Below are 19,272 nucleotides of genomic sequence, written 5' to 3'. Positions count from 1 at the left end.
AATCATTTGTTCAAATATTACACAATTTTATTTCAAACATAAGTGTCGAGTATGACCTCTTACGACCACCCTCCTGTTCCCATCCTCTTTTACGATCCTTCTATAAGGAAAATCCCAGAGTACGCTCGACCTTGCGGCTAAAATCTCTTGCAACGGTATGATTACGTCCAACGCGGTGGCAATATACTTCCTCTAAGATCGAGAAAGACTCCGATGTAGTCAGCTCGAGACCAAGCGAACGACCGAACCAGCGCTATCTTGATTCGATTCACATTGTCATGAAGCTAGCAGGGATACACTCTGATCGGATCTCGGATCAATTTGTTCGGATCTCAATTTCTAAACGTCATTTCCTCTATTCTGCTCTTCTAATGCTAGGGAATTTCATATTTCAGGTGAAGCTGTTCGAATGGGACTTATAGCCATTACAATTGCTGTGGCGGTATTCACATGGATTACAAGCTTTGTGTGTAAAAAAGCTAAGTATATTTATGATCGACTCTCAGCGTTCCAAGGTCCAGTAGCTCTACCATTAATTGGAAATTTGAATCAGTTCCATTTTAAACCAGAAGGTAAGACTTTAATAAAACTTCTTTTTTCCACCTCCTTAATACTGTTGACAGCGTAAATAGCTCACAACGCTAGTTATATCCTTATATCCTCTTCTTAGTATGATTAGAAAACATAGTTTGCCATGCTTTACCATCCTGTGAATGCCTGAGACAAAAAGCCGCTTTTTTTCGTTTCACTATTTCTCGACGCCTTTTCACTGGTTAAAGGCAGCATAATTAATTATAAATTCTCCCTTGTCCAAAGAAAGAGAAAGAAACCCCAGTGTCGATCGAATTCTCCTACGAGGCACCTGACAACGTGCCGTGTATACGAGCGCAGGCACACGTTACACGTCAAACGGGTGTGACGGCGTCAGCAGCCCGTTGATTGTCCGCTGTTAGGTGTTTCGCATGAGAGTTCGGTCAACAAGGCCGTCCTCGACGCCATTTTTCAGGATAGTGAGGCGAATTGAGTTGACCTACATCTTTAACCCTATCTTTTCTTTCTTTTTTTTTTTTTTTTGGGGGGGGGATGATCCCAACAATTTCGTGGAATGCTGTCTTTAACATCACATTTGTCGTTAAACCTCATTCAGTCCTATGTCGCAGCTTTGTAGACGTCGCTCAGAGTTTACGTTTCACTTATAGTAGTACTCCTAGCACGTATGGTGGGGTCAAAACGACATGAAGCACGGTCCAGTTACGAAAGCTGCGCTCAAAGCTGTACGGTGGGGGTAGCGGTTAGAATCAAGCGGGGACCCTTACTAGCACCACTCATCGTTGAAGTTTGTGATGGTCCCACCCTGATCCCAACCGCTTGCTCCACCGAGCAGTTTCGAGCGCAGCCGTTAACATAACTGTACCATCTTCATGTCGTTTCAACCGATTGCATGTACATATTCATATATAATATATTACAATTGTGGGCGTGAAACTGTATATTACAGAGTTTTTCGAACAAGCTCAAGGCTTGGGTTACATGCTGAGAAAGAATCGCGAAAGGATATGCCGTGTTTGGTTTGGACGTAAGTTAACGCTTAAGTTTCTATTTGGCAGTTGTAAGAAGTACAAAAATGAACGGAATTTAAGACGTATTGACAAATTGAGATTGATTACATTGGCAATTTGGACAATGTAGAGATAATTTCACAGATAGATATGATTCTTGCGTTGTATTTACTATAGAAGCTAATTTTGAATCGTAGCTCAGTACAAAACCAAAAACGAAACGCAAACTCATACTAAAGCATTACCTCTTCTTGCTGTGGTCCTCTCCCAATCTTTTCATGATCCTTAAATGTAAGCAATAATCCAAGCTTTGACAAGCGACATTGGTAGATTAGTTAGTGCGGGTCCTACGCTCTATACCCTCAATGTTTGTTCAGTGATAACATCAAAAACTTCTTAAAGACAAAGGAAAGCTAAAATATAATAGAAACTAATAGAAGCTAAAATAAAATAAAGCTAATAGAAGCTAGAATCGAGAGGATGGATCGCTGCTACGTAGGCGATGCACTTTAGATTAGCCTCCTGGTGAGGCTCCTCAGTAGAGAAGGGAGGCTAGTTCAAAAGAAATTTAATAGTAAAAACAGATTAAAACAAATATTAACTTAGAAAAACAAGGAAATGAGAAGATAGAACAAATAAGAACAAAAAGGAAACGAAAAGAAAACAAAAAGAAAAAAAGTTGACCATTCTCAGTCATTCTATTTACTTGACAGCTAAATTCCCACAACATGGTCTACCGCATTCATTGTGCATAGCTTACGAAGTACCTGTTAGGGAATTAATTAATTAATTAGTGATAATTATGAATAGTTGATTTCTCTCGAAGGAAACTGGTCTTTCTGCCGCATTTCTTCATAGAGGAATTCTAAAGAACATTACATTTCAGCTGCACCTTTTGTATTGATGTACGGACCAGAAGAATGTGAAGCGGTACTGGGAAGCAGTAAAATGCTGAACAAACCAATCCAGTACAGTTTCTTATCGGCATGGATAGGCGAGGGTTTGCTGATTAGGTGAGTTCAACTATGATCCAATGTTGGAACATTACAAATAACATTACAAATGATCAAAACGAAGAACACAGAAACGAGACGAATTTAAGAAACCGCAAAGTCCCCTTGACAACTTTCGACCGTGAAATAAGAAAATTAAAGTCTGTAAACTCACTGAAATTGACCATGTTCCATGGAAATGCTAAATATTCCGTAGAATTCTATTTATGAAGACTATGGAGGGGAAGGTTGTACAGTAAGGTCAAAACGATGTGAAGCACGGTGCAGATGCGTAAGCGGCTGCGCTCGAAGCGGTACAATGGAGCGCGGGATCGGCTGAGGACCTTTGCTTCCAACCGTTTTCCCCACCCCCACCAACGCATCCGTTCAAGCAGTTGCTTCATATAGTTTTGACCCTACTATAATTCTACATGTCCTGAAAATGAAGGCTGCCGGCAGAGTTCCTTTAGAGCAGGTACGGTAGAACCCGAACGGGCGGCCCGGAAACTTCGCGGGTGAAAAGGGCGGGAGAATCCAACCTTTAATAGCAGCCAAACAACAACAAGTTATATATAACAAACACTTCTTTATTCCTTAGCAGTCTGAACGTCCGGGTAAAGCCGGACTTCAGACTTTTTGTGGGAAATGTAGTTGGTCTGGGCATTTAGTGGCGTCCTTATTTCTCAATGCTCTAACATACTTTTTTCTCTTAGTAACTTTAGCTAATATGTCATGGATCCTCTAAGACTAATGCTTAGGCCTTAGCACCCTTATTGATTCAATTATTTTCTTTGAGAAAAAAGCGCCACTGAGTGCCCTCCCCCCCACTCAGCTACATTTTATCCGACCTTTTGTGATGTTCGCTTCACTCGCCTTCATCGATCAATAAAAATTAATAGTAGTGACATTTTCTGTGAAATTAGAATTGCGTTATTTCCAGCAAAACTTTCTTCTTTTTCTTTCTTTTTTTTTTTTGAGAGCTATGTGCTTACATGGAATGACGTGGATGAAGTGGACGTCCCTGTCGTACTAATAAAGATAAGATTCTACGTCAGATCATGTAAACAGTTAGCTACTAATTAAGCAGACATCTGTATGCGTGTTCATAACTTTTAAAGTAAGGGTCTGAGCAACTTGATGAAGAAAAACATGCGGGGAATAGATACGCGGAGGAGTACATAGAGGTGAAACGGAACACATCCAGTTCCCACGGCTATGAAACGTTTCACAACGTCTCATTTACTTCTTTTACTTATCGCCTTCTATCATCGACGCACCAATCCGAAGCGGTGGGACCCGTCCCACTCCATTTTATCGTACGTGGGGGTTTGAGTCACGATATGGAGGCGACATACCAATCCGACGTCGTTAGATGCATCTCAATACTCTCTGAAATATCGTGACTCAAACACACACTACACACACCACGTACACAAAACTGAACATGCACAGCACACACACAAATCACAGCTGGTTTTAAGGTTTGCAGCCCATGCAAGTCATTCGATTATTGCTGTTTTCGATTTCTTGCTCGTTCATTCTGTTATAGAAAAAAGCCACAGTAATTACTAATTACTGTGGTGTGAGTTGAGTAAACTTGTAGTGATAACACTTCCAATTAAATTGTGTCTTTTGTTTCATTTCAGCAAACCTGACAAATGGCGCCCCAGACGCAAGCTGCTAACGCCGACGTTCCACTACGAAATACTCAAGGACTTTGTGGAGGTGCGCCTTAGTTGAAATTCTACTATCATGTGTTACTATTATTTATGAACTAATAAACAACCCATGAATGAGATAATAACAGAGAAGAACTCAGCGAATTAGGCTTCGACCAGAGTATTCTCACAAAGTTCCGGTTACCTCTACTAAGGTATTGTGCGATGTCGCCGCTGCTTCTCCATTTTTCAACGTCATTTGTACTGTTACGAGGGCGTCATCTTGTCATGGTGACAGACAGAGATGCCCTTTTCATGTCTCCAAAGAACACCATATATAATATTATTTATAAGTGAAAGAATAAGCCCGTTATTATATAACATCCATGTTATTCTATTTTAGGTTTATAACCGCCACGGTCGGACGCTGCTCGGGAAATTTTTGAAACACGCAGAAAATGGTCAGTACGAGGATATTTTCCACACTGTTACATTGTGTACTCTCGATGTGATCTGTGAAGCAGCACTCGGTATATGTATCGAGGCTCAGAGAAATCCACATTCTGCGTATTTGGAATCAGTGTTCAGGTAACTCTCTTAAAATGAACTTTTGTATAGTGAATACATTAACCGCGCTTTCTTATTTAGAATGAAGGTCATAATTCAACAACGTCAAGTGAAGCCACAATATTATCCAGAGTTTCTTTTCAATTTGATTGGTGAAGGCAGAGACCAAGCAAAATGCGTGAAAATTCTGCATGATTTCACTGGAAATGTAAGTGCCTAGAGCTATTTACGCCACTACGTAGAGGTGTTAAGAGAATGACTTCGGGAAAACTAAGGAGCTTTCCATCCACAGTTCTTAATTGTTGCTTGTTATGTTCTTGTTGCACTACATTCTCGGACTTTTGCCCCAGTAAGTGTTTAAGCAATAGCTATTATTTCGTGTCATTCAGTGTGTATTACGTAATAATTAATTAATATCACTAATTAATATCATAATAACATCATCGTAATTAGTATTATTTATTACATACTACGTTCTGAGTACAGTGTGTAGTAGTGTATGGTGGTAAAGCTGGTAGTATTTCGCAGCGGTTCGTTGTGTAGTAGAAATTGAAAATTTTACTACTTTTTTAATCCAAACAAAAAAGTAGCCTAGGACTTTTGTAATAGACACAACATATAGATCACATTTTCAGCAAAAATGAAAAGCGCAATCAACCTTTCAGTATATTGCTATTTCCTGGAAGCTCTTGTGAAATGAATACACATTTTCACATTGTTCTTCGACCACCAGTGTTACATATCCGAATTCCCAGACAGCTGCAGGCACCTGTTTACAGTAAAGACATTTGATTACAGAAAGATATTTCGATACTCACAGGGTCAGAACGTTGAAAAATGAAAGAAAGAGGAAGGAAGTGCATGCTAACTTAGCCTATTTCCCCTATGATGTTTTGAAAATAATGAAGGATATGTATAAACGGACTGTTCATTACAAAGTTGGATTTGCATCTAACGCAGCTCAGCTGTCAAATTCCTAGCTAATCACTTGCTTTACGCCACGTGTTTAAGGTCATACGAGCCCGTAAGGAAAAAGCTGACGCCGCTGGAGGTGTTGACAAGCTGCTTGCATTGGAATCAGCAGAAGGTTTGTGAATACAAAGAAGACTTTTAAACGTGATTTATTGTTGCTATTGTTGTTTACTTATTGTGGAGACACCATTCTCTTCGGATACCATGAATCAAGAACTCATTTGACGGCGAAGCCCATTTTGAAACTTTTCAAAAAAGAAGTGGAACCGTTGAAAACAAAGTAGAATTATTCACAGCTGGGAGGATTAGTAATTTATCATGACATAAATGAACATTTTTACTGCATTTTTTGCTTGTTTGTTTGCTTCTGCGTTTCTCGTTTTTTTTTTTTTGACTCCAGTTCAGTTTCTATTCCTGTTTTTTGTACGTCCTTATCACGCAGGTTGCTACAACTCGTGATGAGTTCAGACAAAAGTTAAACTACTTATTTGGTTATTACATGGATATTATATGAAAATAAGCCAGCGATTTCGTTATGTGGTTTGATGGTTCTTTTGGCTTTACTATTCCTCATTTTTTTCACAAGAGTTTATCCAGTATGCAAATTTTGATTCACAGTTTTCAAAGTTTTCACATGAAACGTGATCTTCGTCAGCTCACATTTATTTACTTTTTAGCATCAATCAGCAAAAGGATGCGGATTTCGATTTCCTCGTACCCGTAAAACTTGGTGTAAGAAATATCAGCTATTTATTCTTGAAAGAGGAGCAAGTTATGAAGCGAAAAATGTTCTAACGCAAACAGAAATGCAAACAAAAAAACCCCAGAAATCTGCTGTGTAGTAAGGGCATTGGCTTTTGATAAAAACTGTCTTTCGTGTTTATTTGCTATGTCTGTTTCATTATTAGTGTGATAGTATTATAAAAATACTTTCATGCTTTGGGACGTGTTGTACATGTTCCAGAAAACAATGAAGAAAGTCCAACATTATCAGAATGGATTTTACACATAAGTAAATAAATAAGTTAATTGTAAAATACCACAACGTACAATGATAAATATATGCTTATTCATTTATCTACAATGAGCGCTAAGTTGACACTTTTTCTTTTCTCTGTAAATTAAAGAAGGAATCTTTCAGGACGTCGAAGAATGGCCTTCCTAGATATGATGCTGGACATGCATGCAAAAGGAGAGCTGTCCATGGATGGAGTTCAAGAGGAAGTTGACACCTTCACGTTCGAAGTAATTGATAAGTTCAAATTTTTTGTAAGAATGTTGTCATATCGAGATTTCTCCAGGGACACGACACAACATCGGCATCGATAAATTGGTTTCTACATCTCATGGGAGCAAATCCTGACATACAAGAGAAAGTTCAACGAGAAGTAGATGAGGTTTGCCAGCGATCTTTTTTAGATCTTTCCAGAATAGTCAATTACTGGAGCGACGGAAGAAAATGATTTGGTCGTGTTTCAGGTGCTGGGAGATACTGACCGGCCTGTAACATATGAAGATATCGGGAATTTAAAATATCTAGAAGCATGCATAAAGGAAACACTACGTCTTTATCCTTCCGTTCCGCTTATTGCGAGAAAAGTAGTGGACGATATCAAAATCAGTGAGTTGTGGATTATCACTGTATTGGACCGTTAGCCTCCGCTAAGAACAACAGAATCCTGGTTGCAGAAGGTCATATATTACCTGCTGGAACAAGCGTAGTTCTAATCCCATCAATGGTTCATCGTGATCCAAATTATTGGGATGATCCAGAGGTGTTCCGACCTGAGAGGTTTATTGAAGAGGAGCTGAAACATCCTTACGCATATATACCGTTTTCCGCTGGCAGTAGAAATTGTATAGGTAAGTTGTATTGATGAATGTTTTGCATATTATCACCTTTTTAGATTCAGTTCCATGTCAAAATGGACGCCTTTTGTAAATTCTATTTCCAAAGTTGTTATTAGAAATAGCAAACAAGACGCAATAATTCTCAATTGTTTTTTATTGGAGCTGTTTGAAACCAGAATGATTCATTTTCACTGAATGAAAAAGATCGAGTCTTCGTGAGTCCTAGGATTTACAAATTGCTGTACCTCGATTATTTTATTCTGCTATCGGAATCCCGGAAACAGAGTCGGCATTAACAAGAGAGAAAATACGAAAATCCTTCCAAAGAAACTTTTTCTTCGTGGTTCATACAAAGCGAGCCATTTAAGCTTGCTCATCGAGTTCATTTTTTCTTACAACTGACATGGCGATACTACTTTTTCAGGTCAAAGGTTTGCCATCATGGAGGAGAAATGCATTCTTGCACTTTTGATGCGTCATCTGCGAGTATCATCGTTACTTCGAACGGATCAAATGCGTGTCTCCGCCGAACTTATCATACGACCTCTATATGGTAATCGTCTAAAATTCGAGAAGAGAGTCTATGGTGATTACACTCATTGCAAAAGTTGATTAAAAGACCAACAACAATTTTGAGAAAGTATCTAAGCATGTTTTTTTTGCATAATGCATCAAGTAGTTTAACTGGTCTTTCCGCTCAACTCTTCGGCTTTTACAAAACACTCATTGATCATTTGTTGCTGATGTCCTTAACGACCTTTTATGTTACTCTCGATAAACACGCAATCATACTGTGCTCTCACTGCTTCAGATGTTATTTGTGTTTTATTATTTGCATGATTATTTTCGTAATGTATACACAGTTCGATTGATGAGCTGTGAGATCTTTTTTCTCAAAACTTCTTATTTCCTCTCTATTTCATTTATGAAAGATTCTAATTGAGAAAAACTTTGGACATAAATGTTTTACCTATTGGAGCGAAGAGAAAGTGTGTTTAATGGTTGTTGTTGTTACTCAGATGCAAGAAAAGCATCCACAAATAGATTTTCGGTTATTACTCCCCGAATTTACTGTACACAACACTTGGGATTTCTCAATTACAACTGAAATTTGGTAAAAATCTGGTACCATATGAATAGGATGGATTGAACCCTAATATCCTCTCTAAGATTAAAAATATACGCCTTTTTCACTTTTTCAGACTTTTCCAGCTTTTCAAAACTAACTTACGTTAAAGTATGCGTTAATGTTCCTGAAGATAAAAAGAAATAATCTTTATTTCCTTGGAGATGTAAGAAAAGGGTTGTTTAGTGCTTTTTCGGTGTCATGAATGATTTTCTTCGAATCTTTTGGAAGAGGATGATGTGGTGTTTTTCTTGCTACTATAGCCGCTTTCGCAGCTTCTTCTACACTTCTTGGCTTCGTGGATGATTTCAATTTTCCGTTAGTTGGCGAGTAAGGTTTGGTTGTTAGGTTAGTTTTATCAGAAATTGTAGACAAGCTACTAGAATCGCTTTCTATATTGTTTAATCCGAGAGGAGCAGGTGAGGATAGTGCACGACGTGGTGAGCGGGGGCCACCTGTAGATGATTGACGGGCTGCAGATGACTTCTTTTCTTTCGCCTGTGAACTCGACGACGATAGAATTGGAGCTGGAGTGGTGCAATTATTCCCACCAATACGTGGTGATATCGGAGAAGGTTTTGATGTGACCGGTGGATTTGTTGGAACAGAGAACTCATGAGGTTTTTGCTGATTGGATGGTACAGTGTGTGAGTTAGGTGGAGGCGTTCTGGATGGAGAAGAACCGCTCTCCAGACGTTTTCCACCGGATTGATTTAAACTCACAGTTGTAGATACTACTCCCTTTGTTTTAGCCGGTGATTTTCGAACAACAGATTCATTAACGGATGAGTTGTTCTCCCATGAAGTTTTCGTTATTGTTATTGTTTTGTAGGGATGTGTTGACATTCCCTCCGGACCTTGAGCATTTGAATCAATAGTAGGGACCGTATCACGCTTTTTGGGCGAATGCGATTTTGTAGCGATCGCAGCAGATCGTTTTTCTGTCCTTTCTGGCACTGAATCTACTGATAGAGGTACCACTATATCTGAGGACGCTTTTATTTCATTCGACGGCTTTTCCGTAGTGGGTCCCACTAGATTTGAGGACGCCCTATTCTCATTCGACGACTTTTCCGTAGTGAATACTTGTCTCTGTTCTGGTGTAACAGTAAGGGCACTTTTTGCAAACTTTTGTGGATCACTTGGAAGTGAAGGGATAGCATTTTCCTTAGCTGTTGGTGCTACAGTAAGGAAATTGGATAAGTGGGCCGCTTCAGCTGGCTGTTGATTCTCGTTGTTGAAGGAAAGTTTATCTTTTGCCTGAAGATCAGTTCCGCTAGTGCCAATGGGTCCTATTAAATTGTCGTCGTTATTTCCAATTTTCATTTTATTTTCTGATCCAGTAAATGGTCGAACATCTGCAAGTAGAATTGCATTATACAGAGATACTAACGTTATTCTACATAAGAACCCGTCTTCGGGGTTTATATGTTTTTTTGTCATAAAAATCCTTTTTACAATGAGATCGGTTCAGTAACAGCACGGTGTATTCGATTAAAGGCATCACCCCACGAATCTGAGGTGGTGCGGGTTTCAGGTGGGTTATGCCTATACGGAGTCGTAGATTATGGAAAGAAGGGTGATTCCATCTATTTCTTCCTCATTACCGTAAAAAACGGCTCGGAAGATGCGGCTTTGAGCATTCCGGTGCGCTATTTTCTACAACGAGTTCGATTGGAGCGCGCCAGCCTTGTGCACCCACCGCATCTTCTGGCAATTAGGAAGAAATGGACGGAATCACCCTCTCCATAATCTACGACCCCGTGCAGGAACTCTCCACCTGAAATCCGTACCAGCCCAGATTCGTGGGTGGTGCCTTTAAGCACGGATGCAGCGAGGTCAGATAGAGGAAGTGGTAAGATGGAAGTGGAACCGCCAGAGAGAACCGCCAGCGGGGAATTTTCGGCGACCGTCCAAAAGTGAAGAGGGTCCCTTCGCCAACCGCCTGAAGGTGAAGGGGATCAGAGCACCGGCTCTGACTATTGCAAGGATGATCACGTTTAATGTAAGCGAGGTCCACGGTTGCAATCAAAGTTGTATAAGCGGTTCAAGAAAAAGCGGCGATAATGTACTACACGTTGCTGCAAAATCTTAACAGAACTACAGTGATTTGAGATCGCTTTGGTGAAAAATCATTCTATTATATTGTGAAAAGTGAGCTATGTTGAATACGACATCACTGCATCTGAACCCAGCCATTAAAGGCATCACCCCACGAATCTGAGATGGTACGGATTTGAGGTGGAGTATTCGTATACGGGATAGTAGATTACGGAGAGGGGGGTGATTCCGTCCATTCCTTCCTAATTGCCGTAAAAAACGACCCGGAAGATGCGGCGCGTGCACAAGGCTGGTGCGCTCCAATCGAACTCGTTGTAGAAAATAGTGCGCCAGAACGCCTGAAGCCGTATCTTCCGGGCTGTTTAGGCAATTAGGAAGAAATGAACAGAATCACCCCCTTTAACCGTTTTCCGCTCCGCATGAAGCAAAAACAAATTGAGCCCAAAATTTTTCTGACGAACGTGGGAATCACAATTCCACTGCACCAATCTCAATGAATTTTCAAGGTGAAAGCCTTTTTTTTGATGAATTGAGTTTACGATTCTGGAGGACAAAAAGTCATTGAGAAAATATAAAAAGATATAAAGGACATATAAGATAATATATAATATAAAGAATGCAATTTCCAAACCCTTAACTAGTCTTCACAGGATTAAACCAGTTTTTTTTTTTCATTTTCAGAAGAAAACTTGCATGGATCTGGGCTCTTCGCGGCTGATTCAATCGTCATCTTCTCAAGAAGGAGCCTTTTTTCTTCGCTAAGACGAGTGGTATCCAAACGAGGCTTCAACGTCACAAAAGATAATTCCATTTTAGCAGAAACCTTCACAACCTGGAGAGAGAAGAGGCAAAAGATCATCAGCAAAAAAAATTGATTACAATTTTCACTTACAGAAGCAGCATTTCCGTCCGTTCCACAGTAATTCGGAGCTGAGAAGATGGTTAATAATTTTCGATCAAACATGAATTGGTGACCTCCCTATAAATGGCTCCAGAAAAAAGTGTATACGGAATTGAATATCTTCTTACCTTCACCACCTCGTGAGCTCTTACCACCATATCAATGTCAAGTAGATTACAAATATTTATAATTGTATCCCCACCAAAAACGTAGGAAGTGGCACGAATCTGAAGGACTGATTCAAACTAGAATTTATGTGCAAGAACGTCAAATTTATGAACATGCTCCAAAAAATAGGAGACGACATTGATCGCTTTGTAACGTAAAAAATTCGAAGATAGTTTTTTGGAAAGGATAAAATAATTTGTCATACATCACATTTGGAAGTAAAATAAAGGTAATAAAGTAAGTGAAAAGAATGAACTTTCCCACTGAATAAACAAGTAAACAACAATGATTTGACGTACCGCATTGAACTGGAAACCAGTACATGAGTCCATTGAAGGGTCTGACCACATTAAATCAACAGCAATTCCATCATCACATGCCCGTGGAGTCTTCGGCTTCTGGAAAATTCGTTCGGTTACAAATATTTCAATTCCACGTGTCTTATTTTGTTAGTAGGTGGCTGCTAAATTTAAAAAAAAAAACCTCTTTTAAAGGCAGCGTATCCCGAAACTGACACCATGTTGAGGTCTCCATAGGCAAATATAGGGTTCGGAATGTGGATTAGGACGATCAGGGAGAAATGAGTATTGCTCCCCTCATATCACCTTGATCGTCCTGAAACGCGGCGTGAGAAACGGCGTTTGTCCCTACGAAGCACGTTAGGACGTCGGCTTGCACACGTTGTAGTCCCGCTCATTTATTGGTTTTACTTATTTGTTCTATTTTTATTTGGCTTGGATAGTCTGCCGAGAAGACCTTGTTGATTTTCGACCGCTCGATGGGGGACGCGGCGCGTGCACAATGGTGAAGCGTTTTCACGTGCCTCGTAGGAACAAACGACATTCTCACGCCGTTTCTTTGAACGAGGAGAGAGAACTGAGCGGGGCCAGGCTTATAATCGTAATCTGACCCTGAACTCTATGTTTTCCCACATGGACCCGAACATTGTCAGTTTCGCAATGCGCTGCCTTAAAAGTCAAATCTTCCAAAAAGATTTGAAGCTTTCTTTTCAATAACAACCAAGCGTGGCATTTCTGTCGACATTTCAGCACACCTTCAAATTTTGTAGTGATTCCCAACTATGAATTTCGGGAGAAATCCCACCATGCATGCAGAGAAGACGAGTGCTGACAACAGCGCAAAGGGGCATTTCATTGAAAACCTGAAAAAAAAAAGAATCTATTCACCTCAGAAGACAAAAGTGTGCTTACGTAATATCTATAGGATTAAAGGGCTTTTGCTAAAGTTCTGGGAGACTTAAGGACTGGGGGTGATTCCGTCCATGCCTTCCGAAATTTGTAAAAAGACTCAGAGGGAAATGTGAACAAAGAGATGATTCAGGGTTAGGAATATCTTTTTGGTCAATACGACTGAAGGTATCATGGGCCGTTTTTTACGGCATTTTCGTGTGAAACGACGAATCACCCCTATTTATAGTCTCACATCCAATATGCTGATGAAACGCCCCTAGGATACTGACCAACCACTTTCGTGTGGTGATGCCTATAAGGCAATCAACAGCTCTAAATCTATGAAATATGTACTTTACGATGTTGATATCCGCAAAGGGAAATAAGAATTGAACGATAGAAACCACTATATGGATACCTCCTGAAATTTTTTCCACATATATACACTTCTTTTCCGCCGCAGTTCTTCATAAAACCCATACAATCGGTTCATTTTTGAGCACTCATGATTCCCGCGAAGAAGATGAATAAGGTGTGGATATTTGATACGATAACAAAGTAAAAGTATGATAACCTGGAATTATTCACAAATGTGTACAACAGCTTCAATATGGAAGGTTCGTAAGATCCACCTCAAGAGATTTCTTGCATCGATCAACATAATCGCCTAAGAATAGAATTTTATTCTCAGGCGGAGCGCCTACTATAGTAAAAAACCTGAAATTTTACAAGACTTAGAGCATGCGGCAGGTAAATTCAATTTTAGAAGATAGTTATGTTAATCGCCTCAGCAGATCCCTCAGTTGTCCATGAATATCACCGAAAATAACCACTGGAGCTTCGATTTCTAGCATCGCCGGTTGCGCTTCCAAAGACGTTTTCGCCTGAATATATTTGTTTAGTAGTGTTTTTTAGTGTTTTTTTTTCCAAATGTAAATCGATATACTGCACATTTTCTGAGTGGCGAACTCGTGTTATTGTTATTGCTCGCATTATTGTTATTGTTACAGTTATTGTTATTGTTATTGTTATTCAATATGTAAGCCTAGTTGCAAAAGAAATCTCGTGCGACAATGTTTGTTCTTCCTGACGCCAATGTCTGCTGCTGCGGGAAAATGGAGAAATTAGGAACAACTGAATAGAATAGCAAATTGTGGCTGTGTTGTCTTATTTAGGCATGTGAACGGTAGCTTTCGCTACGGTAACGAATGAGTATTCTAGGACATAGTACGGCTCCTATGGATAATGCATGTTTTTCCTTTATAGGTGATACTCGAGCTTCAAAGGCCTTGTCCACGTGTATAGTTGGGTCAAAACGACATGAAGCACGGACCGTTGCGCATGCGGCCGCGCTCGGAAGCGGTGCGGTGCAGACAGCGGTTGAAATCGAGGTGGGACCATGATGAACTGCAGAGATGGGTGGCGGTAGCGAGGATCCTTACGCGGTTCTATCCGCTACGCTCCACCGCAGCGCTTCGAGCGCAGCTGCTTACGCAACTGTCCGTACTTCATGTCGTTTTGACCCAACTATAATCTAATTTCCTACAATGGTGTCAATAAACGTCGCCGGGCAGTGGCAGGGCAAACTCGTACAAAGTAAAAAATGGATATCCCTAGCAACAAGTTGGATTTAGAAACAAATACCAGCTTATCAAAGGGCCACCTCGGATAATTTATGATAACTGTATACAGTATATGCATGGTTCTAACCGCCTTGGGCCTTGTTGTTCAATCCCAACGATTTATAGTAGGGTCAAAACGACATGAAGCACGTACGCAATTGCGTACGCGGCTTCTTTCGAGGCGCTTCGGTGGAGCGTAGCGGCTAGGAGTGTGGTGAAACCCTTGTTGGCACCACCCATCGCTGCAGTTTGCGATGATCCCAACTCGGTTCCAACTGCTACCTCCACCGCGCCATTTCGAGCGCGTACGCAAATGCACCGCAACTATACTCGTGTGCCATGTCGTATTGACCCGACTATAGGTTTGTGCCTCGGTTAACGCGAAAGTGTTACATGTTGACTATCTTCTTTGCTCGAATAACCTTTAAGACGCCGTAAATCGATTACGGTCGCAATGGAAATTAGTTAAACGATAAGATTTGCATGATTTACTCACATCTCGCAATACCGATAGCACTTGTTCATCAGTAAATCCAGAAAGATGGCCTTCCCGAGTTATTCGACGAATCATGCGGTCCAGAAGCGTTGGCATAGACGCCTCCTGTAATTGTATATTTTGTAAGCTATAACTTCTTATCACATCAAGAAATAAGCTATTCTTCCTTATTAAAGGTTTAGGTACCAAGATCGAGTTGTCCCCGAGGCATTTCTCAAGACAAAAATTCTTCTCTACACTTCGCTTTTCCGGTCGATGAAGAGGAAAGGACCAAGAGCAGGAAATACACGATATTCTTATGAAGTGAGGTAAGTCCAACCCTAAGCAGCCGGGACCAGAAAACTTTACGAAGTTTTGTCAGGCACCTCACCAATGCTGATTTTTTCTACGTTATTTTTGAAAGTGTATAAAAACATCACTATATAGTCTTTTTTTAACTAATAATACCCAGAATGGGTGGAAAAGGACAGAAACGATTAGAAAATATAAGATGTAAATGAAATCCATAGCAAAGTACAAAGTTTTGGCTACGAAACAAAACACAGTGCTGCGCTACGAAAAGAATTGTAGAACTTACTGGGACCAATTTGTTTTTAGTAGTTTGCATTTAGAATAAATGTGAGTAAATGAAGAGGAAACGACAGATTTCTAACAAATGGTAAGTACAAATGAAACTACTCTGATGTTCACAGGTGGTACTAAGAGCGGTTGTTTGCCCGGATACTCAGAAACTTAGGTGCCTATAGGCCGTAATCAAACAATCCTTCATCCAGGAGACTTCAATAATCGGTGATAATCACCTTGGGGAAAGAGAACCACTTCTTACAGGAAAATAATAAAAAAAAATAATAATAAAATAATAAATAATAATAAATAATAAATGATAATAAAATAATCGTCCATAATTTCTATTTTGATCTCTTCAGAAGATACGTACATTCGTCCCATAGGTCAGAGCGAAGATGACCATGTTCACACACTTGGTTGAGTGCAATCCGACTCAACCCCACTCGACCCCATTCACAAAGTGCCACAAAATTGAGAGTCTTCCGGGGTTTGTGACTAATTTGTTACTAAAACGGACTCTGTCTCTGATTCTAAAATTATGACTGATTTGTTTCTCTTTTTTCTCTGATGTATTTGCAAAACAAAGGCTTTGGGAAAATACTCTTGCACACTGGAGGCAATTTGGTCTATATTTGATCCATTGTATTGATTAGTTCACGCTTGTCCGCGGATCATTTCCAGTCCTAGTAGCGGTTGAAGTGACTAATGCAGATCTAGATTCCTTTTGATTTTTCTGCTTCTGGCTTTTTAGTCTTGATTCGATAGATTTTTCTGGCGTTATCTCTTTTTCGAGTCGTTCTATGGTATCTCCGACCTTTACATATTTCATTTCCTAGATTAATAAAAGTATATTTTCGACAATGTTGGATGTTCTGTAACATTTTTTTGTGCCCTAAGGGCATTTTGCGCACTAGAGATATCCCAGACATAGATAGATAGATCACAGATATCCTAGGCTGACATCAGTTGGCTGATCTACATTCGTACCTTGTCGAAGTTATAGATCCAGTTCTCGACGAACACTTCTTTGGACATGGAAGATAGATGGGTCTTTGTGTTATTTTAGCTCTGTTTAAAGATCTATGAACATATTTTTTGCTACCATTTGTGGTGCCCGTTTTTGATCGTCCTTGAATCTTGAATCCTGGATGTCTTGGATGTTGACTGTGTAGTTTTTTTCTTATTTGCTTCAGCTGTAATCAAGATGAGTAATGATCTTCGTTAGTTGCTAATGTTTCAACGTTATCGTTGTGACCAGAGCCTGAAAAGTTAAGGTTACAAGTGACTGAGTGCTAGTTTGTCGGCTTGATTCCTTACTTTTATGGTCCTTAAACGATAAAGGGAAAGGTGCATGGCATTGATCAATTCCCATAGGGATACGCCTACGCCCTCGACTCCAACTCAGACCTCGTTTGAGGCAGTCTTACAGTGACTCGCAAGACTCATCTATCTTAAATGTCCAAAGAAGTGTCGAAAACTGGATCTATATTTTTGAAAAAATACGAATGAAGATCAGAAAACTGGTGCCAGCCTAGGATATCTATGATCTATCTACAGCCGATATCCAATGGAGAAAGGTTAAGGGCGTTCGTTCAAATTCGCGCTATATGAAGAAAATATTACTACGTCGTCGGCATATCCATATCCTAATGGATCCTTCTAATGGTTCTTCGTAAATTTAGAGAGGAATTGTCCCACCACTGTGCCTTGTCTGTTGCTCCACTTTCCACAAGGAAGATAAATCAAATAAAGGTGGTGTTCGAACAGTAGCAGTAGTTCTTCACTAGTTTTTGTCGTTAGTTAGAAGTTGGTACTTCCAATGTATTGCGTACGCTATATTTATAAAGGGCATATTACTTATAGGTTTATTATCACCGTAAACAATTACGATCCAGAGTTTGAGTCCTCTGCAATTCCACAGTTGTACAAGAGCGCTCCTTTACGACATTGATCGATCCAAATTCCTCCAACAGGTTATTGTGCTCGCTCATCACAGCTACCGCACGCACAGCTTCTTACCTTTTCCTCATCAACATCACTGCAGTTTTTAACACTGATGACATGATATCTGATGACTGTTTCATGCAATGAGCAAATGATCATGAATATATCTCGATAGCTTGGGCATAGTGGCTTTGACTCGACCGCCACCGACAGTTCAATATTACGAGACGGATGCTTATTGCAAAAGATTCCATGTTTACCTCACGCCTATCTGACCTATGAGAGTGAGGACTAGGCGCAGCGCTATTTTTTTCTGATGCTATTCTCTGCTGTGCAGCGTAATCTTACTGTTGCAGGTCACTTCCAATAAGGATAAGTTGTCGCATGCCAAAATTAATAATATGATAAGTTACTATCTATTCTCGTTCGAATGATTCTTTCTGCTATCGTCTAATAAAGGTGGTGAAGATGACTCGCAGGCAAAGATACGATAGGGAGGAGCCGGACCCTCCTCAGGTGAAGGGGGTCTAGCTCATGAGGTGCAGCACAAGCCTTTTGCCAATCGTCCAAAAGTGAAAGGGGTCCCTTTGCCAAGGGTCCAAAAATGAAGGGCACATTTTAAAGTCCGATGGATTGCTTTGCTTACTGTACGGCTAATATTATGAGAACAAAACATTTAATGATGACTACTTATAGTAGAGTCAAAGCGACATGAAGTACGGTGCATTTGCGTAAGCGGTTGCGCTCGAAGGTGTGCGGTGGAGCGTCGGGATCAGGATCGGGTGAGAACCCCCACTAGCACCGTTCACTACTTCAGTTCGCAATGATCCCACCTCGATCCCAACCACCACCTCCACCGCGCCGCTTCGAGTGCAACCACTTACACAACCGCACCGCGCTTCATGTCGTTTTAACCTGACTATACTTCCTGTCTTTGTACGGAACGAACTGTAAAATATATGTTAAATTGTTTCTGCCCCAAAAACTTGCCTATAGCCTATTTTAACCCTTACTGACACCATTTTGGAACTTTGGGTATAATCGAAATGCAAAAGCGGAGGATGACACCCATCCTTTAGGATGTGAGTGGGTGACTAGAGACCTAGGGTTTTACCACCCTAATTGAACAGACCGAAACGGTGGTTCAGTGAACTGTGTTTATTATACAGTAGGCAGAGAATACGAGCAAAGCAACGAGTGGGCAGAGCGTTGTCTGCCCGCACTCTTGGACGGTACAAGTCGTTATGTCACGAAAATAACCATAACAGTGAACGCTACTTTATACCACGCCCCTTATCTATCATCGGAGTCGATGATAAAGGATATGAAGTGCGGACACTTGCGTAATCGGCTGCGCTCGAAACGGTGAGGTAGAGTCAGCGATGGGAATCGAAGTTGGGACCACGGCGAACTGCAGAGATGGGTGGCGGTAGCGAGGGTCCTCACACGATCCCGACCGCTACGCTGCACCGCACCGCTTAGAGCGCGGCCGCTTACGCACATATCCCTGCTTCATTTCGTTTTGACTCAACTATAATCGGTTGTGGTAACCTAAGAAATGCCCATTTTCGCCTCACAACCAGTGAGGGTAGAAATAA

At 40.5% G+C, this 19,272-nt stretch overlaps 2 protein-coding genes across 2 annotated transcripts; one reads left to right on the top strand and one right to left on the bottom strand.

The window, feature by feature from the left end:
- Positions 1 to 409: 409 nt before the first annotated feature.
- RB195_012787 (uncharacterized protein) lies at positions 410 to 8,211 on the top strand (the record flags this gene model as incomplete). The annotated part of the gene is made up of 12 exons (XM_064202326.1): positions 410 to 572; positions 1,499 to 1,576; positions 2,446 to 2,572; positions 4,198 to 4,276; positions 4,613 to 4,797; positions 4,858 to 4,984; positions 5,788 to 5,863; positions 6,890 to 6,993; positions 7,050 to 7,145; positions 7,228 to 7,369; positions 7,438 to 7,611; positions 8,024 to 8,211. The coding sequence occupies 12 exons, from the start codon at positions 410 to 412 to the stop codon at positions 8,209 to 8,211; spliced, it is 1,539 nt and encodes a 512-aa protein (XP_064058207.1).
- Positions 8,212 to 8,875: 664 nt separating this feature from the next.
- Positions 8,876 to 15,770, bottom strand: RB195_012786 (uncharacterized protein; the record flags this gene model as incomplete). Its single annotated transcript, XM_064202325.1, has 11 exons — positions 8,876 to 10,083; positions 11,480 to 11,618; positions 11,679 to 11,765; positions 11,816 to 11,914; positions 12,155 to 12,253; positions 12,910 to 13,017; positions 13,464 to 13,619; positions 13,678 to 13,762; positions 13,832 to 13,929; positions 15,164 to 15,268; positions 15,741 to 15,770. The coding sequence occupies 11 exons, from the start codon at positions 15,768 to 15,770 to the stop codon at positions 8,876 to 8,878; spliced, it is 2,214 nt and encodes a 737-aa protein (XP_064058206.1).
- Between the last annotated feature and the right edge of the window lie 3,502 nt (positions 15,771 to 19,272).

The sequence above is a fragment of the Necator americanus genome, chromosome V (genome assembly GCF_031761385.1).
Source record: "Necator americanus strain Aroian chromosome V, whole genome shotgun sequence".
NCBI lineage: Eukaryota > Metazoa > Nematoda > Chromadorea > Rhabditida > Ancylostomatidae > Necator > Necator americanus.
Note: the sequence above shows the minus strand (reverse complement) of the source record. Positions and strands in the feature narration are given on the sequence as shown.